Consider the following 25685-nt stretch of genomic DNA (forward strand, 5'->3'; position numbering starts at 1 on the left):
TTGGAAACCACTGACTTAACATTTGAATTTTGTCTAAAAAAAACAAGACGTTAATTACCTTCCCTTCCTGGATATTTTGTCTAAAAAAACAAGACGTCAATTACCCCACGTATGCAGAAAATTATTAGTCATTCAACGCGTACTATATTTTTTGCCGAAATACTATAATTTTGAAGTCACTGTACTATAATTCCACTTTCAAAATATGGCAACACTGGTTTTGACATAACTAGTATATTAATCTATGGTATTAGTCTATGGTCTATGGACATAACCTCGAAAACTTTGACAGTTCGTTCCATTTGCACTATATTTTTTACATTATATCAGATTATAAATAACCTCTAGTGATGAATAATTTAACAATAATATCAAGAAAAGTTTGTCAGTGTATAAGAATGAGAATGTATTCCGTCAAACGAAAAAAACCACTCAACCCTCTTGAGGCTGCAATTTTACCAAGTAGGGAAATAAAGTATCATTAATATCTTCTGCTCGATGATAATCTCATTTGATATCTGTGTGGAAATGCTATAAATTAATGCCAAAATGACTTACTCTCGTACGTACTTTAGATAGGAATAAAGATTTAGTTTAAAGAAATTTATTATAACAATATTTTGCCTCAGTTTTCCAGTATCCCGTCGCGAAATCTTCAGATCGAAGAGTATATGTTTGTGGTTTAGCTGAGACCGGTGCGCTGGGGATGAAATTACAGACTATCGGTAAAAAGGCCGAACTAGAAAATGTAATGAGATTGACAGAATATCCGAAAAGACTTCAATTTGGTGAAAAATTTGATGTAGGTACCAACACCTATACATTTAAAAATAATATTATGTTCATAGGTACTAATAATTAAACAAGGAAAATCCACGCTTACTGGTGAAATGAACATGCATGCATTAAATTGTTCTCTATATTTTGCTAAATTCAAACTCTTCTAATCTTACTTAAACATATGATTTATTAAAATAAATAAAATGAGCATGTCATGAGGACAAATGAAATGTTTAATTTTAGTCTCCACTTTTATAATCTCATCTCATCAATGTAAACCATCCCATCTTCACTTCCACTAAGGTTCACCCCATATTCACAAAGTTACCCATCAAATGCATTCTCTTTGTGACATATTTATATACCTAATACATATGTAAAAAATTAATTAGATGAGTAGAGACAATGTATTTATTATGACTTGTCTTTCATGATTCGAATGCATGATGTACTAAATTGAAGTGTCATCCGGCGATTTCTGTTTTATCATTGATAAAATTTCCATGGTACTTGAAGCGTGGTTGACTTCGTCAATCACATTATCAAGACATTAGAAGTTGTATGTACTATGTGTTGTCAAAAATATTCACATTTCCCACGGCCTCAACGCTGCCGTTATTAATGCGGTTGATTGCCAACCAACAAGTTGGTGGTATGAGACTGACCATGGCTTTATGTGGGCGTTTTTCGAATAGACTGACTGTTTTTTACTACCGGTGAAATTGCTGTACCACGTAAAAAACTTTAACTTCAAAAATATTTTTAACAATAAATCTTTAATATCCTGCTTTTTTAAGACTGCCAGATTAAAGAAAGAATGCTCTAATCCATTCATTACTAATGTATTTTTTCCAGGTAACAAACATATCTTGTGGATATGGATTTTCAGTTTTTTCAGTCAAAAGCACAGATTGTTTCAAGGTGTTTGGTACTGGACTAAATACTGATTCACAAATCGGTTACCACGCACCTAGGAGATCTAAACCATTAGAAGTTTTGCTCTATCCCGCGCCTATCAAACTTCCTCTTAGTTCTCCAGAAACAACAAAAATTACAGCATTATCTGGCGGTAGAGCTCACTTAATTATTGTGACAGATGCAGAAGGAGTGTATACAATAGGCAATAACTCATATGGGCAATGTGGTAGAAGAATTATTCCTAACGAAGATTACAAAAGTAGCATGGTATTACAACATATTAAAAACGCTGGCGGAGAAACTATTATTGATGCCCAATGTGGACAAGATCACAGGTGAATAAATCGACGTAGTCTTTTAAATTATTTTTTTTTTAGTATATCTATATATATCTTCTAATAAAGTAAATTATTTCAATGATTCAATGTCCAGGCGAACCTTGATTTTACATGACCGAATTTCGTGTTTTCTCAAAATTACTCAAAATTCAATTTAAATCAAAAATCCAATTTATTTGAACACATTCAACAGCATTGAAATAAATTCCAGACGCCCATTCTATTTACAGACTTCATGACTGCAGTACTCGACACCAAGGTTACACACATTGCGATTATCTATAGTACAACATCTTTTTGGCTAGTGTTAAAACTGAACTAACATGCTCCACCCATTGTAAACCACACTTCCATTATAAACTAACAAGCTCCTCCCATTTAGTAGAGAACAGCGCCTAGAAGCGTAGCCAAGAAGATGTCGGCGTACAATAAGTTGGTTGTTTTATTTTTTCAATTAAATTACTTATTGCTTTAAAAATATTGAAGATTACGATTGAAGCACGCTCAGTTGATGGCATATTTTTATTTTTTGCATATTGTCGTCTTGGTGCCAAATAGGACTATTCCACATAAATTAAAAAATGGTTTTATTTCACCAAATGACTCTTTACTTTACAATAACAATTTGTATGGTGGTGAAGAGAAATAAGTGATATTTTTATAGGAACGTGGTCTTATTACAATTGTTAACCCATTGGAGACAATCTGAGTCAATTTGGCGCTGCTACATATTACTTTGTTAAAATTCCTAAAAAATTTATTTCGGCTGCTGGTCTACTTTTTTCTCATTTTTAGTCTGTCTTCAATGGGTTAATACACAATTAATATGTAATCGCAAAACTTAAAATTTTCAAAAGCCCATATAAGTACATAAAATGCGAATATTATCTGCATTTTTAAGATGGCGACAATTTATATTGATTTATTTTGTATTTGCCTGGCATGGTCAGTGTGTAAAATATGTATCAGAATATTATGTAACTGAATAATATAATAAATAATGAAAAATTTTTAGCATGTTCCTCACAAAATCTGGAAAAGTGTATGCTTGTGGTTGGGGTTCAGATGGTCAACTAGGAAGGGGTGATTATGAAACGAATTCTAACATAGAGTTGGTTAAAGGAGACATCACCAGTGAGAAAATCATCAAAGTCTCCTGCTCTGCTGATTGTATCCTTGCATTAAATGGTAATTTAAAATAATATAAGTGTTAAATTGTGTTTGTATAATCATTTTTATATTACTATATATATTACTACTTATATTACAATCTATAGATGTTAGGTAGGTATATGAATACTGTGAGTCAAGTTTACCATCATAATGATCAATTGAAATAAATGACCATATGTATTTGCTTCAAGATAAAGCATACATTGACTAATACCTACAGTATGAAGGTACGTTAACAGACATTTCCGTTGATAGAGAAGTTTCATTGTTGCCTCTCAATCTACCTCCCAATACTTAAAAAATATTTTTTATGGAGTTAGGATAATATAGAATTTGCATGATCTTAAGAGGAAAGGCAATTGATACCTTCGAGATGTGTTATTGGCGCCGAATACTTCATATTTCTTGGACAGAGCGCAGGATGAACCAGTCAATAAAGTCAGATAAAGAAACGGCTTTCGACAATATGTCCTAAGACACATTCTGCAGTTTTTTGGACATATTGTTTGGTGCGGACCGGACAACCTGGAGAGACTCGTGGTTTGGGGTGGCCTCCATGGTAGGCGAAGCAGAGGATCAAGAGTGATCGTTTTGGGATTATGTTAAATCATTAAGAAGGGATGGTGGGTATGCCGATTCGATGAGTTGGAAAGGCGAAGTGGTGATCGGACATGGAGTGGCAGAAGCATTTGCTGGTCACTTCAGGTCTGTCTACGCAAGTATTATTCCTTATTTGGATGTTGCCTCAACGTCGAGACAGCCATCATGCGGTGCCAAGTCCATTGATATTTTTCCAGTTGATGAGAGTGATATGTTAAAATTTATAAAAAAACTTAAAAATACTCGCTATTTGGGACCTGATAACGTCCCTACATTTTTTTTAAGGGGTGTGTTGATTTTGTCAAAGGCCCACTTGCATATATAATATATAATCTTACAATGGAGACAGGTATCTTTCCGGAAATATGGAAGATGTCGAAGGTGACTCCAATTCTTAAGAATGGTACAGAGTCATCAGTAGAAAACTACAGGCTGGTAGCTATTCTCTCTGCACCAGCAAAAGTTCTGGAGATGATCATGCACAGCATGATTTCTCCAAAAATTGAGTCATTTATAATGAATGAACAGCATGGATTTAGAGCAGGGGCCGATCAACGGAAACCAACCTGATGGTATTCACTGATTATGTGTCATCGGCGCTGGATAGAGGCCACCAGGTTGACTGTTACTATAATGACTTCTCGAAAACATACCATGACATCTTGATGGGAAAACTTCCAACTAATCGGGTTGTCGGATCGATTTCTCGAATTGTTTGGAAGTTATTTTAGGAATCGTCAGCAATACGTATTATATGGCCTTTATCAGTCAAAGAACTTTTACACATTTTCTGGTGTCCCTCAGGGCTCAAACTTAGGGCCGTTGCTGTTCACGATTTTTATAAATGACATAGCATTGATAGTAAAAAATGCTATGTTTTTGTTGTTTGCTGATGACTTGAAACTCTTCATGGAAGTTGTCACCTTGGACGATTGTCGTCAACTCCAACTTGATATAGATAATATATTTGATTGGGGCAGGCGTAACAAACTGGACTTCAATATTGATAAATGCAATGTTTTATCGTTTACTAAAGCCTTACGAGTATTATTTTTCCAGTATTCGATGCATGGTAGAGTTCTCTCGCGAATATCATCTGTAAGGGATCTTGGGATTACGTTTGACAGTAAACTGACGCTTAGTGGTCATATAGATACCATTTGTAAAAAGACGCTAAAAGGACTTTGTCTTGCGTACTTCCCGGGTCTTTTCGGATGTTATTGTACTAAAAATTCTCTGTAACTCCTTAGTTAGAAGCAGACTTGAGAGTGGGTCTATCGTTTGGGCCCCGCATCAGTTAAAATACGGCCTTATGGTGGAGTCCAAAAGAAATTTTTGAGACTCCTTTACTTTCGGCTGTATGGATATCCGTGGCTCTATCCGACTGACTCTCTTAGGTATGCTTACATACTGTAGCTTAAAATTTAGAAGGGATCTTTATTTAGCGACATATTTTTTCAGACTCATACGCGGCGTAAATGTGAACTCTGCCATTCTTGGTGGTGTTGGCCTGTCTCTGATAACTACCTTAGGAATCAAGGGCATCCGTTGTTTGTTCTCCCAAAGTGCAGAACTATTCTGCCATTAGTGATGCCAATTGGGAGGGCAATAACCATGTTTAATAAAATCGCTTAGGATATTTTCCACTTACGTGAGAGTGAATTTAGGTGGACGTTGTTTTATAAGTTTAGGGTCTATCGATAGTTCACCCTGTGTGCTTCCATCTACTTTTATTTTTATTGCTTTATTTTATTTTATTTTTTTTCTTATTTTATTACTTATTGTATTAAGTCACATCTCTCTGTATTTTTTTATTTTATGTCGTAAACGCTTTGAATTTGTTATGTTCATTATATGTAAAATAAATTGATTTGATTTGATGGAAAATCTTGGTTGCTCAAAATATGGCGGAATTTGAGCATGATCCTCAGCCAAGAGGGAACGACCGAGAAGAGAAAAATATTCAAAATATGACTGTCAACAAACGGAGAGTAGTTCATACTATTAGTATACCAAGCCTATTAAATTTCCAATATGTAAATGTTTGTATTTTTAATTACAGACAAAGGAGATGTCTTTGGCTGGGGCAATACAGAATATGGTCAACTCTTCAGTGGTGACAAAAATAGTCAGCAAGTAAATATGTCAAGAATTATAATTGAAAAAAATCAATTTGGAAAAATTACAGATATATCTGCGGGAGGATCAGCATGCCTAATTTTAAATGGTGGGTACACTATTCTAAATTTAGAACTTCTATTCAATCTGATTGATTATTTCTAAGGTTTGATTTATACGTCTTATAATAAACTTCGATGGGTTAGTGCACAAACATTGCATGTCCAATTTTGTATATTTGGAGAAAATCTAATTTTAAAGTTTCAAATTGAATATGACATCTTACAAAAAACTCTATTTGGATGTACAATAATAACCTATTTGGAGCATAAAGCAGTCATTTTGTGTTTAACTCAATTACGGAAAAAAAACCAAACATACATCTACAATGTTTATGCACTAAACCGTTGACTTGTTCGTGGTATCCATAATAATTTTCATTCGATTCATTTCAAAACTACTCGAAAGAGAATTTGTAATACAGTATAACCCCTATTTTACGTTTTTTAAGGGACTGAAGAAAAAAAACCTAATTGGAGGGAAAATGTAAAAGGGGAGTATTGAAAAAAAGAACATTTAAATTTTATGTTTCTAAAAAAATAACGTTTTATTAAAAAACAACATTCAATTAAAATTTTTATTGAAAAATCGTTCGAATGTCACGACCCAATCATTGTCAAGTGCGCGTAACTCACATATTTTGAATATTTCCGACGTAAATCGCGGGAAAGAAAAACGTAAATGCGGGTATTAAATGTACTGAAATACATGGGACTGAAAAAAATACACGCAATTTCCGGGAAAACGTGAATTCCGGGCACGTAGAAACGAGGTTATACTGTATTTGTAAATCAAGTAATGAGAAAAATTAAAAAGTTGATGACACCAAACTACTTCTGCGCATCTATTCTATACACAAGGCTGCTATCGAGGGTAGTTTATCATATTATTTATATTCAAGGCGGTTAATTGTTACAATAAGTTAACCATCTGAATTGTCGAAAAGTGCTCTGTTTTAACAGCACCCCTCTTGGCTGTGCTAAGTTTTAGAGTGAGATAGATAGTTTACACAGCTAACTTATTGCAACAATTATAATACATAAATATGATAAACTACCCTCGATAGCCGCCAGTGAAGGGTTTTGAAAATTACAATTTTTCTTACAATATAATAATTTATTTTATTAGATAACCATTGATATGCGTACTATTTATACATAACCATATTATTATAATATATCACTGTCACTCCAAGATATTGTACTGAGATTACTTGTTACCTTGTCTTTCAGAATCTGGTGAAGTTTTTTCTTGGGGTTATGGAATATTAGGCATGGGTCCAGAAGTCCAGCACAGCTTGAAGCCTTTGCAAATCCCATCTACTCTTTTTGGCAAGAATGAATTTAATCCTTTATCAACAGTTGCCCAAATTACATGTGGAATGAGTCATATGGCTGCTATTACAAATCAGGGAGATTTATATACGTGGGGTAAAAATAAACATGGCTGCTTGGGACTCGGTCATCGGAATGACCAATACTTTCCATTAAAATCTTCAATTGGGTGCGAAGTTCTAAAAGTATCTTGTGGTATTGACCATACAGTTGCCTTGTGTAAACCATTTGTTTAGTAAATAAATGATATTTGATATGTATATTACTTATTTAAGAAATATAAACCCTTTTACTTTACTTACCGCTGAACCACGCATCTCCGTATACGTAAACTTTATTGGACATACATAATTCGGAAACACTCTAGAAACACACATGTCAGAGAGGAAAAAAATTAAGCAAGGTGCAGTGTGAAACCGCATTCATCGAATTCCGACCAATGTGCTTTACCAATTTAGCCACCTACACCCTACCTAATTACATACAGACAAAATTAACTAACAGTCATGCGACTGAGTAAAAAGACCAATCCACAGTAAACTGTTTTCAGAAAAAAAACAAAAACTATAAATTAGACTTACCTATACAAAAATAACAAATGACACAACCAGTGCTGCCTACTCGTCAAATCTGATTTTTTATCAAAAATATTGAATAAAAGAGTACTTTTTACATTGTTTTTATTTCAAAGATATTTCTGAGATTATGGCAATATGCACATTATAAAGTTTATATTATATTCTATTTTCATTGGGTAAAATCGTTGATTTTCAGACATTTTTCAAAAAAAAATCTACCAAATTTAAAAAATTTCACCCGTCAACATTATGAGACTTCTAGAATCAGAACTAGATATTTGTTTCGGTTATTTTTTTAAATGAAATACATAAAATATGTTACTTTAAGTCTGGAAATAATGATAAGTGGGTATTCTATGTGCCGTGAAGATATTATAAATTGATGCGTAAAAGATTGGGAAGCACTGGATAGACCGTTTTAGACTTGATAGATAGTTTTTTGTTGGAATAAGGCATAGGTACATTCAACAATTAAATTCAGCATATTTCAAATAAACCATATCGTTTTTTAACACACACAGGTCTCCAATTTAATACATATCTGTTACTCATCAAAAATAACACAATATAATTAAAAAACTGAAAACAAAAAAGTATTTTTTTTATTGCGAATATAAATAATTATTACATAATATTTTTACTGCAACACCACACCAGACACAAAGAAATTATGATGCTACTGAAAATACACTTAAATCTACATTCATAAAAATTGAAACTTATATTTTTTTAATAAAATTTCTTACATTATGTATTAGGTATTATCATCAGTACTTAGTACGTACATCACTCGTCGTGCTTAGGATGTTACAATAATTATATTAAAAGTTTAAATATTTTCTCTCTGGATCATTACTGGATGTTGATCCAAAAGATTTTGAAAATCAAGAAACCATATCAGCCTGAGGCTTTGACGTTGGCGTTAAAAGCCAAGACTCTCAAAGACCAACAGAGCCATTAATGTGACAACAGCTTTAAAAATAGATACAGAATTTCTTTACACTGCACATTCAACGCAAAACAATAATTACATAGGTAAGTATGAATAAACTGTAAATATGATGGGGAACAATAATTATTCTAAATAGATTGATTTTACAAAAGTACATACCTACATGTTAATGGACAAGAAATTTAAAAGTCAATACTTCAGTGTATGTAGGTACTGAAAATATATTTTTTTTTATCAACCAAAAATGTCATTCAAATATTAGATTAGCAGGATTATTAAATTTTTCTGTTCATTAATCTCTTACGGAGATCCCACAGCGTGTATCTTTTTTCTAAAGGAACTGCCACATTGCTGAGACGATTCTATAGTATTCGTTTTTTAATATACATATTGGACCCTACTATAGAGGTACCACAATATAATAAAACCCACATCTGATCCGATGTATCGACGTGTCTGCATTTTTTAAAACCTGGGAATGTCTCGGGACCGACTACCCAAGATTTGGGTAAACATTCGCTCAGATTTGCTTTTACTGAATTGACTTTTAAAATACCTCGTAGAAGAACCCCCAGTATAGCTGAGTTAATAGAGCGGCTGTTTATGAAGTCGTGGATTGGAGGTTCGATCCCATCGCTTGACTAAAATGCATGTTGTTTTTTCAATATGGGTCTGGGCAACTGGCAACCATTCCTAGTAAAAAATCTGGTAATATTACCTCCATTCTGTGGAGTACTATACACTCAGACTAGAATCAAACATGGTAAGTAGGTAACATTAAACATGTGAGCATGAGTGATGAAAAACATTCAGTTTCGGCTTTTTAACTTCAGGGAAATTTTTAAACTAGGTACTAAAAGTTTAAGAGGTAGGTTGCCAAAGTTAAACTTTCTAACTTATTGTGCCACTCTGCACCTAAATATTGTATGAATATGTTCCACTAAGTTAATAACAACCATATCACTGTTTACATTCCTCATGGAAAGGTTCCAATGTTCTGAAGTCACGCCATGTCGGAGGTAAAGCATTATGCAGGTGATTTCCGCATCGCTTACATGCTTCACTGAATAAGTTAATAAAACTATGAAACCATGTCATAAAGGAACGCACTGCCAACTCAGGTAATGTAGGAGAGTAGAAATGCAACATAGCCGCATGAGCATTTTCAGTAACTTTACGAAACACCTGGTGTCGCGATTCTGTCCACAGGTCCAAAGTTTCACCGTGACCTTTCACAACGACCCATTCAATCATTAATCCCTTGAATGCTACAATAGCTTTAAGAACATGGCCCAAGCTTATTTGTACGACAGCATTTGTGGCAAATGGTCGAGAAACAGTAATTTTCATGTCGCTAAATAATCTGTCAATCGTGTTTATTACACTGTCCACATTGTGAGGAGGCACATTATGACTGCTAGTTTGTGTTCTTCTTCTTTTAGCACTGCTTGAATTTATATACGACCTCTTCAAAGAATTCTGGCTTAGCAACGATTGGGCCAAGCTACTATATTCATGTATTTTATCGGTCCATTTGTAACTGTTTACCAATTGCGTATATAAAGCCTGCCGATCTTGCGTAATTTCCTGACTTAGAAATGTTGTATTGCCCAAATTGAATGGACCCGTAGGTGGAGTTAATGCCCCGATAGACTGTTCGACATCTCTTAGATTTACATTGACATTAGTTAATAAATCTTGAAGCTCTATCAAAAACTTTGTCTCTTTTCCTTCTTCACCGTGCTCAGCACCCACTCCATTCCCCAATACATCGAAGACCTGACCAACACTAGATCTTAGAACCCTCACCGCATTCAGCGCTATATTTAATTGATCAGTATTAAGTATGGGAAGAGCCATATTGGCTGATATTCTTAAATGAATAACCTATTCGAAAGAATCTTCGCCGAAATGGAGAAAACTATTTTGTAGACGCCAAACATGCCAAAAGCATAATAGACCATAGACCACCAATCCATAGACCAAAAAGTATGTTAGTCTATGGCAGCAACGATTGACGGCGCTCATTGGCACGCAGGATTTACAGTCTTCGGACTTTTTTTCGCATGAAGCACCCCAGATCTGCGGACTTTTTAATCCGCAGACCAGGCTCGTTGGATTTCAAACATGTTTGATATTTTACTTTCCGAGTTGCCAGACTTCGTCCGTCGATCACTATGCAAATTCGATATTACATTAAGCGCTTGGTCGTAGTGATAGAGCGTGTACCGCGCGGAATAGGTGCGGGGACGGGCGTGGGTGAAGTGTCCGCAGTAGCCCGCGCTCGTCCGGTCGTGTTCAGCGTCAAATCAGGGATAGGAAACCATAAACACAGAAAAGTTTTTGCTATAAAACTCCTATTTAAAATGGAAAACTTTGCAACAAAAGATGGGGCAAATGAAATCAATATAGAAATCACTTTAACAGAAGAATCTTATAACTTATACAAGAAACTGCGGGAACAACCAGACAAGTTTTTCGAAAAGAGTAGCATGTCTGTGCAAATATTTGAATAAAGCCGTGTTGATACGGTCCAAGTACGATCCAAGTGCACTTGGACCGAGTGCCATCTAAGCGCACTCGTATGAGACATCTTCATACTAATTATTCATATCCAAGCTAACTTGGATGAATAGGACGCGGTCCGAGTAGCTTGGATAGGAATAATTAGTATGAAGCTGTCGCTTGGATGACACTCGGTCCAAGTGTACTTGGACCGTGTCAACGCGCTTTAAGTATATTCTAAATGATTTAAAGTTTTTAACTTCTTTTTTTACTTCTTAAAGATGCACTTAACAAGCCCAATACAATTTTTCACACATTAACATGATGAGGTATACAACGTCCAGTTTATTGTCCTAAACGACCTAAACCTAACCTAAAGTTTCAAATTGTACTGGAATGTTTGATGTGCCTATGCGTAAATTTGATCGTATTCTGGGTGCCTTTTTGTGTAACGCACTCCTTTAAAGCCCAAAAGAACTGTTAATGTACATTTTAAACATATTATTATATTGTTTTCGCGTTCAATGCAGAAACACGAATTTTTACAAGACTATTTATATTCACGAATTCGGACCTGCTTTACATTTTTTGGCTACTCATTTTACTTAAATTCAATAGAAGCACGGGTAGTCAAATGATTTGTTGTGAGCCAGGAAACTGGTAGGCATGCAAAGATTGTATGTGATTAGACTAATAACTAACTAGTGTTTCCCAACCTTATTTGTGCCATGCCCCACTTCAACGCTTCAAAAATCTCCATGCCCCTATCAAAATTTCATAGTTAACTAACAAATTCTGAAAAAAAATGAATTGCTTAAAATATGAAATGCACATAGGCAATAAATACTATGTTCAATTATACTTCCGTAAGTAAGTACCTACCTACAGTGACGCACCCAGGGGGGGCAAGGGGCCCTGGTACCCCCCAAACATGAAATTTATCAGAATGATTTTAAACATTGAAATTGAAAGCCAATAAACTATACCTTGGGCTTAGACAAATAAAAACACGGCAAAAAATAATTTTTATTTCTAACATAAAAATTTCGAAACACTAATGTCGGGATTTTTTAGAAACCCAATCCTTAATGGAACTCTCAAAAAAAACTCGGTGTCCACCCGAATTCCGGAGTGGCGTAGGTCATGGCTGGGGAGGGCTGACGGACTGTGGGGGGCCCGGCGTGTCGGGTTGACCAGATAAGTGAGATAAACACATATCATAAATTAGCTGTAATAGAAAAAAAGTCGCCTGTAGTGCTATTATACTTCAAGCCCATGAACATTTTAGATTATATAATTGTGCAATATATTTTCTGATTATTATGTGTCGATACTTCACAGTTCCATTATTAAAGTAAATATATTAAAAATCGCCAATAATTCACTGTATAAGTACCCTTAATTTGAAGTAATACACAATTTGAAAAACGTCAATGTAGTATTTCACACTGCCTTTAATCTTAGCGGTAGGTAGTGGGACCGCCAAATATCCTAGCCTGAGGGCCCGTTTCAGGATGTGGGGGGCATGGTGTAGCTACACCGTGTGCAATAGACAAAAGACCGATAAACGAGAAATTAGGCTGTGTTGTGTTGAGTAGGTTTGTGTATAAGTTAAATATGCACTAATACTTTTTTTTGTCCATTTTCAATTAATATTTTGGAACCTCAATATTAAAAAACCAAAAACCGACGATAAACATTCGACAAAAAGAACGACTACACCCACTAATCAGTGGTAGTCTAAGTCAAAAGGACATTTTTTTCAGTGGAATTCGGCATAAATATTGCAGAGCTCTCTAGACCAAGCGGGTAGCACAGCCAATAATATTTGAGTAATGTTTTAGCATACTAGGCGTACATGTCCAGCATGGTCGCTGTTAGTCACTTCCAATCCACCAGTTGCTGATGACACGCTCAACGGTTACCGCCGTTATGCCTCAAATTTAATAAAAACTGGGAGAAACTGTACAAATATACCGCTGTGTATTGTAAAAATATGTAAAAATAATTATATGAATAAGAAAAAGAGCCTATGGGACTAATTTACATTGTCCTCCTTGCCCCCCCCCCCAATATTAAATACTGGGTGCGCCACTGCCTACCTATGTATAATAATTATTATATTAAATTTGATGTATAACTCGCAAGAAAATTAGTGCGATTCTTATGCTTGATGTGAGCTGCAAAGAGTTTTTATGCGAGGTACTAATTTGGTCAATTTTAATCTTAAATCTCCACAGTTTGTGATATCAAAACGATTTTTTTCAGTAACATATCATTTACAGCGCTAAAGCGCCACATTCACCCAAATATTATGATAGGAATGGCAACAGTAATTTTCTCGAAAAGTCATGGTTCCAATATAAAAAATATATTTTCGAAAATGCGTTTTTTAACAAAAAATGTACCAAATATTTGATGATTTTCACATTGCGCCCCAAAACATTCAAATTGCCCCCCGGTAGGGCGTACGCCCCACGTTGGGAAACACTGGATTAGCGCTTACCGATTGTGTAACATGCGGTATAAATACACTGAAATTAACTTTTAACAGAACTGCTCACAAACAATATATTTTTGCACTGGAGAGTTACCCTATTATTTGGCCTATTTCAATACACAATAGCAGTATTGTTCTTAGCTACTTAAAAGTGCTCATAAAACGAAAATGTACTCATGGCAACCAAATACAAAAAAAGATGCTAGCTAACAAATTGCTATTTTATGATGTTTAATTATGGTATTTTATGTACTTTTAATAATTATTTTGGAATACCTATCTATTATAATTAAATAATAAAATGTTCCTCAGAAATAAAACATTATAAAGGAATCACACGGAATAAGTAATTACAATCATATTAACGTGATGCTATAAATGTGAATAATGACAAATTTAATCGAATCTAAAAAAAGTTTGTACCTATTTCGATCGCTCACTAATCATCTAATACTGTCAACTTCGGTGTTTCCGTCTCCACTAAACACTTGCAAACGGAATGATTTTTTTACTGAAAATTCTGTGGGCAATTTCTAGGTTAGCTTAACTATTTGAGCTCATAAAGTTGTTTCATCAAATTTAATGTTCAATGAGCTACTGCTACAGCTTTTTTAGTTGCCGTACATTATTTTTTTTAGCACCTAACTAGTCAAGTCAAGAGTACGTAGTATAAAAACGAAAAGTATTAGCGGCATTGTTACTTACCTATGTTCTTTTCTAGAGTGAAAATTTCGTAAACAAGTCAACTGCTGTTTTATATGATGATTAAATAAGCAATTATTTTGACAAATATTTTTCATTTACGTCAAATTTAGAGTTGAACACGTTCGTGTCAGCCGGCTTTTAGTGCAACTACATAGGTTTTACGGTACAAGAAGTACGTACGTATATTGAATATCAAATACTTGCGAATAGGTTTTAAATAAGATAATTTCGCTTTTTGATTTAAAAAGTTACGTTTTCCACACTTATACTCTCGGGTCCAGTGCTTTTGACTTAAATTTTTGTTCAGGCAAATTTAATTTTTTACTTTAAAAAATTTGCAGTTTATTATATTATATTAATTGATAATCAGACACAAATAAATTTTGTGGTTTGATCACTTTTTGTTCTAACCACCCCGTCTTATCTGTTTGAATCATGTGTTGACACTCGAGTTTGCAAATTGGTTCATCGATACGTATCTCTGTCTTATTCCTTCATTAACTTATGCAATACTGTAACATGCGTTAGAAAAGGACCGACGTATATAATTGTGACATACCATAGAGGACAATTTTATTTAAAATGCTCTGTTTCACCTGTCATCATTCATAAATAGGTATGGATTCTGGGCACGGTGCCGACCTCTGGTAGAGTTTACGCTTCATAACTTTACACCCCGGCTCTAGGATGAAAATGATGTAATATATTCTAAAAATATTTTATTTTTATTATATTTATATTTTTTTTTATTATGAGTGTTAAAAATTATTGAAATTTAATCAAAATATTTTTACATACTTATAATATTATCTATATATTTATTTAGTACCTACTACATATTATATTAATACAAGTGAATATCATTTGATATAATTTTATGCGACGTAATAAGGCAAAGAGGCGTATCGGTGTAGTAAAAAGTGCAAAGTTATAAAACGTATACCTACTTTACATCAGTTCGCACTATCTATTATGCTTTGCGAAGATAATACCACAAACGCACCAGACGCGCGCGATAAGCTCATGGTGGTTTGAGACACCCGCTGCTCGTTCGTTTCCCGCATTGGCGCCCGTCCATTCAGTGCGGACATCTCTATGCGCGCAGTATAGGAAGAGCCCGCCGCATGTACGATCTTGCCTGCGCCAAAACAACACGCGCGAACACTCGTTCCCGCGCATTGTCTACGGACGTGTTCATACGTTTGAGTACCCGCACCGCCGCCGCGACGCGCCCGCCAAAACATTCCGGCCGAGCACTTAAGCGATCATTCAGACCGAAAAAAATCTGTTTTAAACATTTTCATTGATTAATTTGTTAATTTACACATTAGAAAATGAGAGATTTACCAATTATTTTTTATTTGTATTTATGAAATTCATAAAATAAAACGTAAAACTTGTGTTGTTTTCACTGCTTTATTATTTGTATGTAAGTCTGCATAATATAAATAACACAACATTGTAGGATTATCGGAAGACATTACTATAATCGCAACTTTTGACTCTTGACAGCTCGACTTTTTTATTCGTTCGTTGATCAGTAACATAGCATAGACAAATCGGATGATTTATTGTCCTCGGACTTTTGGCTCGCCAATAGCGGCCTTTACACACACATTCTTTACCGCATGCTCAGGAGCGTACGCGCCAAAGCCCGGTATTGCGTACAACAATTCAACGGTTTTAGCAAGAGTGTGTGTGAGTGTGTTATTTTGACACACTGCATTTTGACATTTAGCACAAACACAGTTTGGTAAACAAACCATTCTTGAGATAAAACAATTCAATCAAATCCTTCCGCACACAACATAGGTAACCAAAATATAACGCGTGAACAAGTTTAGCTTTATTTTTATACAAGAAGGCATATTCTGTACACACTTATGTGTACATTATAAATGGATATACCTACCTACAAAGAGGAAATATTATACTAGCTGTAGCTTGTGGTGGCGCAAGTATAAGTTTAAGCCAAAACAAAAAACGAAAAGTATGGGTTAAAGACTATAAACGGCGTTTTGGTCACCTACTTAACTCTTAATTCGTGAATTACGTCAAAACTATCCCGATGATTTTAAAAATTATTTAAGAATGAACAGTAGTTCATCATTTGATTACAGATTCATCCTCAATATTCCCAATCTCCTAATCCATATTTGACATGTTTGCCGATGGAAGCTCTTGATCCTTAGTGAAGAGCAGCAGATCGTAATACCACAATGATGGCTCATATACCTACTTCATCTCTTCCGCTACCGCTACGTCGACTTTCCTATACTTTTTTAAACTCTTTCCGAAAAGAACCCCTCAGGCTTTGATTTTTTTTTTACTACAAAGTTTCTATTAGCCTCAGGAAATCCTATTTCGTTGAAGAAATTAATTATTTTTGCATACGCTGCATCGCGTAAATTTCTATTTTCATAAACCGCCAATTTGATTCTCCACAAACATGCGAATATTTTATACATGTCCATAAGGTCCGTAATAAATTGGCGAGTGACGAACGTAGTAAAACGATTTGACGTACGGCACACGTAAAAGATTAAACGTGGTAAAATGTGTTACAAAACGACTTGACGTACGGCACGCGTGAAAGATTGGACGCGACTAACCTCACTCTTTCCGCTGTTCGCTACGCGACTTTAGACACACGGTCATTCCCGTGCGACGTCGCGCATACGAGGTTTTCACGCAGACAAGATTGTGTGTGTGCAGGCCAGTGGCGCACCCAGGATTTACAATTAGGGGGGGGGGGCCAAGGAGGAGAATTTAAATTAGTCCCATAGGCTCTTTTCTGCTTCACAGCCTAATTTCTTGTTGTCTATTGCACTCGGTGTACCTACACCATGGTCCCCACATCCTGAAACGGGCCCTCAGGCTAGGATATTTGGCGGGCCCCCTACCTACCGCTAAAAATCAAATTGTGTTTTAGTTCAAATTAAGGGTACTTATACAGTGAATTATTGGCGATTATCAATACATCCACTTTAATAATGGAGCTGTCGAGTATCGACACATAATAATCAAAAAATATATTGCACAATTATATAAGTACTTAATTGACAATGTTCATGGCCATGAAGTATAATAGCGCCGCAGGTGACTTTTTTTACTATTAAAGCTAATTTATGATGTGTATTTATCTCACTTATCTGGTCAACCCAACACGCCGGGCCCCCCACAGCCCGGGCCCCCAGGTTAGAGCCCTGTCAGCCCTCCCCAGCCATGACCTACACCACTCCGGAATTCGGGTGAACACCGAGAATTTTTTGACAGTTCCATTATGGATTGGGTTTCTAAAAAACCTGACATTATTGTTTCGAAATTTTTGTGTTATAAATTAAAATCGAAGAAATTGTTCTAAAAATGGTGCTGGAGAATTACAAATCATTTTTTGCCAGTGTTTTTATTTGTCTAAACCCAAAGGTTTACTGGCTTTCAATTTCAATGGTTAAAATCATTCTGATAATTTTCATGTTTGGGGGGTGTCTTCTTCCCCTTCTTTCATCGGCTTTCATAATTTCACGAAGGACTTTTTCGGTTTTCGCTATTTCGCGGATTTTTCTGCTCTTATCATTATTTTCGCGGTGCACTTGCAACAAGCCAGCAGTGCACCGGTTAAGAACTATTGGTCTAGAGCCACAATATTTATGCTGAATTCCACCGAAAAAAATGTTTTTTTTTAAATTTACACCACCACCGACTGTGGTGGGCATGGCCCCCACATCATGAATGTTTGGCGGGCCCCCTTACCTATCACCAGGGTTAAGGGGAATGTGATGTTCTACAGTAGTGTTCCCAAATGGTATTCCGTGGATTTATCTATATTGTTAAATAATTCATTTGAATTCTTTATTTGTCGGACCTCATATCATATTATCGATCGTTATCATACTATGAACCACTGGTCGCGACCCCCTCTTGTGGTAGCCAAGTAGCATTCGACCCTTCGATATTGGATAAATAACCATTTTTATTTTTCTAGAAACACTAAAAATAATTGTAATATAAAATGATACACGTGAATTATTATCATGTAGTTACGTATATCATATTTTCATCATACTTCATATTTTGTATGTTAATTTTGATGAAGTAGTATAGCGCCACATGCGATTTTTTTTAAATATAACAAATTTCTGGTATGTGTTTATCTCACAATTAGACGAGCCGCCACGCCGGGCCCTCTAAAGCCCGGGCCCCCAGGCTGTAGCCCTGTCAGCCCATGGTGGTGCGTGTAGTCGTACTTTTCGCCGAATTTTTATCGTCGATTTTGGGTTTTTTAATAGTGAAGTTCCAAAATATTAATTGAAAATGGAAAAAAAGTATTATTGCATTTAACTTATAGGTACACGAATCTACCCAACAGAACACAGCCTAATTTCTCGTTTATCGGACTTTTGTCTATTGCACTCGGTGTACACCACTCCGGAATTCAGGTGGACACCGAGACATTTCCATTAGAGATTGAGTTTCTAAAAAAACCCAACATTAGTGTTTCGAAATTTTTGTGTTAGAAATTAAAATCTAAGAAATTTTTCTAGAGGGTGCTGGAGAATTTCAAATCATTTTTTGCCGTGTTTTTATTTGGCTAATCTATTGGCTTTCAATTTCAATGTTTTTGGAGGGGGCCAAGGCCCCTTGGCCCCCCCTGGGTGCGCCACTGGTGCAGGCCGCTAATGGAGCGCTGGCATAAGAACAATTTTTCATAATTTTTGTGTTAAACATTTGTTTTTTTGAAGTTATACTTATGCGTTTGGAAAATCAGCTTAGAGTGTATTTTTGGCGTGTGACATGTAACACATACCGTCAAATCCTCCAACATTGTCAATGGGCGATAACTTTGCCCAAAGAACAAAATTATCTGTACTCGCTTATAAACAAAAAATGGCACAAGTATGAAAAATATTAAAAAAAATGGGAAACACATTATGATTTTTCTGACAATACTCAGAGTTTGGCCTGTTAGTAGCTTCACTGCCAGCGTTGCCATGTCTACTGAAATTTCAGTAGATCTACTGATATTTTTGGCAATATACTGAATCTACTGATATTTTCTGAAATCTACTGATATTTCTTCATTTCACAAAATTCCCACCAGCCGGGAAAAAAACTAGCCATTTTTGAAAACTTGGGAATCTGCGGCCCGCGGCGAAATTTTTTTCCTAAAACAAAAATCTACTGATATTTTGTCGAATCTAATGAATTTTTTTTACACATTCTACTGAAATTAAAAAATTTGACTTGGCAACACTGCTTCACTCAGTTGCAAGTTGTATCCCATCGGAGTTGGCGGGTATTTGAGTGGTGCCAAAAATAATAAAGTTCTAATTGTTGCTACTGGGCTTACACATAATTCACGTAAGTTATGCTTGTTACATATTATTGATTGCTATTTAACAAACATTTATCTTAGGGTGTTATTCAATTATTACCGACACATTCTCAGAGTATCGTCTGTCATCGTTACCCACCTTTAGGGTTATTACTTTTGCAGTATATATACATATATATATATATATATATATATATATATATATATATATATATATATATATACTTATATATATTTATAAGGTAATTTATTTTAGTTACTTTTTGTTGCGTGCTTTAACATTTTTGTTGTTTCTAGGATGAGAAATACTGGAAGAGCCAAACCTCGTATTAAAAAACGAAATAGCAGAAGTCAAATAGGTGCCCGAATGTACAAAAATTATTCAAAAGAAATGTTGGAAATGGCAGTTGAGCTGGTTAGAAAGAAAACGATTACATCAAGAGATGCAGAAAAACAGTTCAACATACCCAGAAGAACAATGTTAACCCTTAGAATGCTACGCAACGATATATCGTTGTTTTTGATATTGGCCACAACGATCGTCGTTTTGCATTTGATGCCTGAAATGTTAAGTTAATTTTGGAACATACTACTGCTTCAGCGGTATGAAACATGTTTGATATATTTAGTTTTATTGTTGTGTAATATAACTTGATTTATATTATATGTTTTGTGACTGGGTAGGGTTAGAACTTATAACTAGGTATTGTATTTTTTTTCATCGCATCAGCATTTTTATAATAAAAGCATTAATTTCAAATACAAATTTCAGTTTACAATATAAACAAATTTCGTTTTTTATTTGTTTACAGTCAAATTCTGGGTGGAATGACAATTTTTTATTTAATATTATTGTAGCCTGACGATCTTCTGGTGTTTTTGCTCCCCTATAGCAAAAGAATGACGTACAGTAGTTTGAGTTTTTTGTAGTAGTATTTGAGATTGAATCCGAGAGCATCCAAAATTTTATGCCCCACTTATGATGTTTTTTATTTGGCAAGTATTGTAGAATTTCTGTATGGTTTTTTGTACCAACCAGGGATTCATCAATGGAAATATACTGATGCGGCGTATAATGATGTCGGAAGAGAGTATTGGCATGATCAACTTATGGCTGAAATTTTGCACAAGGGTCATATTTTTGATGATTTCGAGGATATAAGATATCATTATTTGTGAGATGCAGAAATTTTAATAACAGTAAAAACCTATCTCTAGCCATCATTTTCCTAAACCACGGAATGCACCTGGAGTTTTTGGACCAGTATGCTAAAATATTTGGTCGTATTGTTAACCCCATCTCCATGATAATAGCCACAAAAGCCTTCATTTCTCCCACTGTTGTCGGACGCCATTTTTTACTCTTGAATGAGTAGATACGGATGTAGAAGTTATATATTGTTGAGCATATCGATTAGTTTCCAAGACAATAAATTCCCACAACTCTTCCGTAAAAATAACTCAAAGTATGATACTGGCAACCAGTGGCGCACCCAGGATTTAATATTGGGGGGGCCCAAGGAGGAGAATGTAAATTAGTCCCATAGGCTTTTTTTTTTCTTCACAGCCTAATTTCTCATTTATGGGTCTTTTGTCTATTGCACTTGGTGTACCTACACCCTGGTCCCCACATCCTGAAACGGGCCCTCAGGCTAGGATATTTGGCGGCCCCTCTACCTACCGCTAAGGTTAAAGGCAGTATGAAACACTAAATTAACGTTTTCCAATTTGTGTTTTAGTTCAAATTAAGGGTACTTATAGAGTAAATTATTGGCGATTTTTAATACATCCACTTTAATAATGGAGCTGTCGAGTATCGACACATAATAATCAAAAAATATATTGCACAATTATATAAGTACTTAATTGACAATGTTCATGGCCATGAAGTATAATAGCGCCGCAGGTGACTTTTTTTACTATTAAAGCTAATTTATGATGTGTGTTTATCTCACTTATCTGGTCAACTCGACACGCCGGGCCCCCCATAACCCGGGCCCCCCAGCTAGAGCTCTGTCAGCCCTCCCAAGCTATGACCTATACCACTCCGGAATTCTGGTGGACACGGAGAATTTTTTGACAGTTCCATTAGGGATTGGGTTTCTAAAAAAACCCGACATTTTCGAAATTTTTGTGTTAGGAATTAAAATCTAAGAAATTTTTCTATAAAGGTGCTGGTGAATTACATTCTGATAATTTTTATTTTGGGGGGTGCCAGGGCCCCCTGCCCCCCCCCCCCCCTGGGTGCGCCACTGCTGGCAACGCATCAGTCGGTGGTGGATGTTTTGGGCCCGGAATTTCTTCAAATGGTGGTATATGAGTATAATAGGCAAAATCTCCATCTAAAAACACTTCAGAAAATGCTTCTTCGATTTCAGGTTCACTATCACCCATGAGTTGGTTAGTATCCACAAATTCACTATCAGAATCGGTAGAGCTGCTAATTCTTTTAGTCCCTCGAAAAGCTGCCATTATTTCGCTATCACTTTCGCTGTCCGTAATCATTTTGCAGGAATTCAAATTATAATCCAAATGAGGAATTATTTTCTCAATAAGATATTATGGGCAGTACGTGTCGTTAGCTAATGCAATTGAATGGAATTAAAATAATATTTTGAAGTAACCGATTGTTTCCAATAGCTGTTAAAAATAAAATCTCGATAGTTCGTTTCGCTCGCACACGTGGTCGTCAGTATGATAGAGCGAGAAAGAGAATTTCAATTAATTTTAAAGGCAGACGAAGCGGGGGATATCTAATAGCCTCATTATCTATTCAAAATGATAAACTAATTACAAAACGTGTTTTCAAAATATTCCGATTTCGCAGAATCAATTAGAGTGGTAGAACTAACTGTCAGATCTACGCAGAACACTAAAAAGGTTCGGGCTGAAAAAGGATTAGATGATTTAATGGAGTATTTTAATAATTTAAAGGAAGTTTTAAAACACATACCTTCAATGAATATAATGAATTTCGACGAAACAAACCTATCAGACGACCCAGGGGCAACGAAATGTATATTTCGAAGAGGTGTTTAATACCCAGAAAGGATCGTTAATTCAACAAAAGGCTCCATATCCATAATGTTCTCATCTACAGCTAATGTTACATGCTTGCCAACTTATGTTGTGTACAAAGCTTAAAATTTGTACACAGAATGGCTAAATGGTAGCCCATCTGATGCCAGATATAATTCTACTAAATCCGGGTGGTTTGACTCACTTGTATTTTAAGACTATTTCAAAACAATTATACTTAATTGGGCTGAAAATCTGTCAGGTCCGAAGGTCGTTATTTGGGACAATCTATCCAGCCACCTGAATGTCGATACTCGATGTGATAGAAATATGTGAAAGAAAAAATATAAAATTCGTATTTCTGCCACCGAACTCCACGCACCTGACGCAGCCGTTGGATGTAGCCTTCTTTGGACCTTTAAAAAAAGAGTGGAGGAAAATTTTGTTCAAATATAAAATAGAGAATCCGCAACAGACGTCTCTAAATAAAAAACACTTTCCAAGATTCTAAAGAGTTTGATTGAAAATATTCAGTTGAATGAAAGCAATAATATTAAAAACGGCTTTAAATCAACTGGAATCTATCCATTCAATCCGCAGCCTGTTTTGAAGAGGATTCCTGAGTACCACGAAGAAGTAAATACATATGGGATCTATAAAACCTTATTGAAATACCTGAAGGAAACAAAATCTCTGAAACCTATGGAGTTTAAACGTAACAAAAAAATCGTTACTGAACCAGGAAAATCAATTAGTCTATCTGATATTATTCAACATTCCACATACGAACCAAATCAAAATTCTACTGGTTTCGAAATGGAACAGTTTTTCGATGAACAATCTGGATTACCTACTGAGATAAATCAAATTAAAAGCAAATTTACTATCATCTCAAACGAAGTAATAAGAGCAGCGGTTCCCATAACCATCCTTTGCGAAAAGACAGCAACCATGATGCATATTACCACAATAAATCGTGGTTGTGTTGAAGATTATAAAGTTCCTCAGAGGTACTTGGTGGGGATCACACCCTTCCACTCTAATAACGTTCTATAAAAGCTACATCAGATCCATAATGGACTATGGAAGCTATATTTACTTTCCAAAAAATAAAGGAGCAAAGCTACAGTTAGAACGACTACAGAACCAAGCTATCAGATTGGCTCTTGGCCTAAGGAAAAGTACCCCTACTGACATATTACTACTTGCCGAGGCCAAGATAACATTACTAGAAGAAAGATCTAAATTTCTATGTAAAAACTTCTTGGTAAAATGTATGTCAAATCGTACTTCTAATACGAGATACAATGTGTCAACAGATTTCTACAAACAACTATAACGCGAGATCGTACTCCGAAAAGAGATTTCAAATTTTAAAAGAAAGTATTCAAGCTGTAAATTGTATTGATCATCTGATTTTAAAAAGAGACTTCTACAACTTTTTTAATTATACCTATGAAGATATTATATATAACGTTTTAACTAATACAAAAATAGGAATGGAGCTATCGCACTCTGACTCTCCCGACTTATTATTCAAGTCCAAATTTAGCAATCAAAATGTAGTCCAAATTTTTACGGATGGAAGCAAAATTCCCGATTCACCTTCAGTAGGTGTAGCAGTGTTCTTCCCCCAATCCAACACGTCGGTTACCAAAAGTGTCCATAGATTCACTTCCATCTATACAGCAGAGTGCTTAGCCTTATGCGAAGCCACTAAAATTGCACTTAACTACAAAAATAAAAATATCAACATTTTCACTGACTCCTTAAGTCTGATTCACTCGCTCGAAAATCCAAATTTCAGCATCAAAACTAATGACTACATTCTTAATATAAGAACCAACATTTCCAAATTTAGCAATAGTAACGAACACGGCACAAATATACAGATATACTGGATTCCAGCACATAAAGGAATTAATGGCAATGAAATTGCTGATCAATTGGCAAAAAAATCTGTAAAATACCCATCAGAAAATATAAGAATTCCATACACAGATTTTAAAGCCCAGTTTAAACAAACAATGAGCGAAAATAACGGTAAATATTTAGAAAATCTTGGGAAAGAAAAGGGAACACACTAGGTAATTTACATTTACTGCTAGTGTTTTTTATACTATAAACACAAGTTTGTATAGTATTTCATCGAATTTCGGCATTATTGGGTTCTTTTTACAGAACTTGAAATTTTCACATATTTTGGGGTGAAAAGAGACGAGAAGGGGGTGAATAGAGACGCCATAAGGGGTGAATAGAGACGCAATACGGGGTGAATAGGGACAGCCTGTGGGTGAATAGAGACATTGATGATACAGAAAACTAAAATTTAAATAGTTTGAAAAGTCACTATGTTTGGTATAATATTTCTTCTTTTTCTTTTTTTAGAAAGATCACTGTACAATATAAATATGCCAAGTGTTTTAAACCAGATCCCCGAAGCACCAAAAGATACCTCAAACACAACCCATAGGTTTTGAAGAATGCTGTACAAGCTATTATATTGTAAAAGCTTCCAATAATACTAATTAATGTTAATAACTAAATAATAATGTTTTATTCATTGATAAATATCTTTTTAAATAGTGCACATGTAAAATTAATAATTTCATTTAATACCTAAACTCCATAGATTTGAGCATTTTTAATTTTCAGTTACCTACTCATCTACCTAATAAACTCACAATATTAATTTTATGTAACTAGATACCTACATTACAATTCGATTCAGTGGCGCACCCAGGGGGGGGCCAGGGGGCTTTGGCCCCCCC

At 35.2% G+C, this 25685-nt stretch overlaps 2 protein-coding genes across 3 annotated transcripts; one reads left to right on the top strand and one right to left on the bottom strand.

Annotated features, from left to right (window-relative positions):
- Positions 1-246: 246 nt before the first annotated feature.
- Positions 247-8104, top strand: LOC147072216 (RCC1-like G exchanging factor-like protein). Of its 2 annotated transcripts, none has more exons than XM_085946273.1 (6): positions 247-462; positions 630-802; positions 1636-2033; positions 3052-3224; positions 5872-6036; positions 7220-8104. In XM_085946273.1, exons 1-6 carry the CDS (start codon positions 351-353, stop codon positions 7555-7557), a joined length of 1359 nt encoding a protein of 452 aa, XP_085802399.1. In that variant the 5' UTR covers positions 247-350; the 3' UTR covers positions 7558-8104. The 2 variants fall into 2 exon arrangements, with proteins under 2 accessions (XP_085802399.1, XP_085802400.1); XM_085946274.1 differs by having other exon boundaries at positions 247-291.
- A 1571-nt stretch (positions 8105-9675) lies between these two features.
- On the bottom strand, positions 9676-10817 carry MED27 (mediator complex subunit 27). Its single transcript, XM_085946275.1, has one exon. The coding sequence runs from the start codon at positions 10709-10711 to the stop codon at positions 9812-9814; it is 900 nt and encodes a 299-aa protein (XP_085802401.1). The 5' UTR covers positions 10712-10817; the 3' UTR covers positions 9676-9811.
- Between the last annotated feature and the right edge of the window lie 14868 nt (positions 10818-25685).

Source organism: Rhyacophila brunnea, unplaced genomic scaffold (assembly GCF_057557595.1).
Source record: "Rhyacophila brunnea isolate RB1 unplaced genomic scaffold, BYU_Rbru_1.0 scaffold_2, whole genome shotgun sequence".
NCBI classification, from domain to species: Eukaryota; Metazoa; Arthropoda; class Insecta; order Trichoptera; family Rhyacophilidae; genus Rhyacophila; species Rhyacophila brunnea.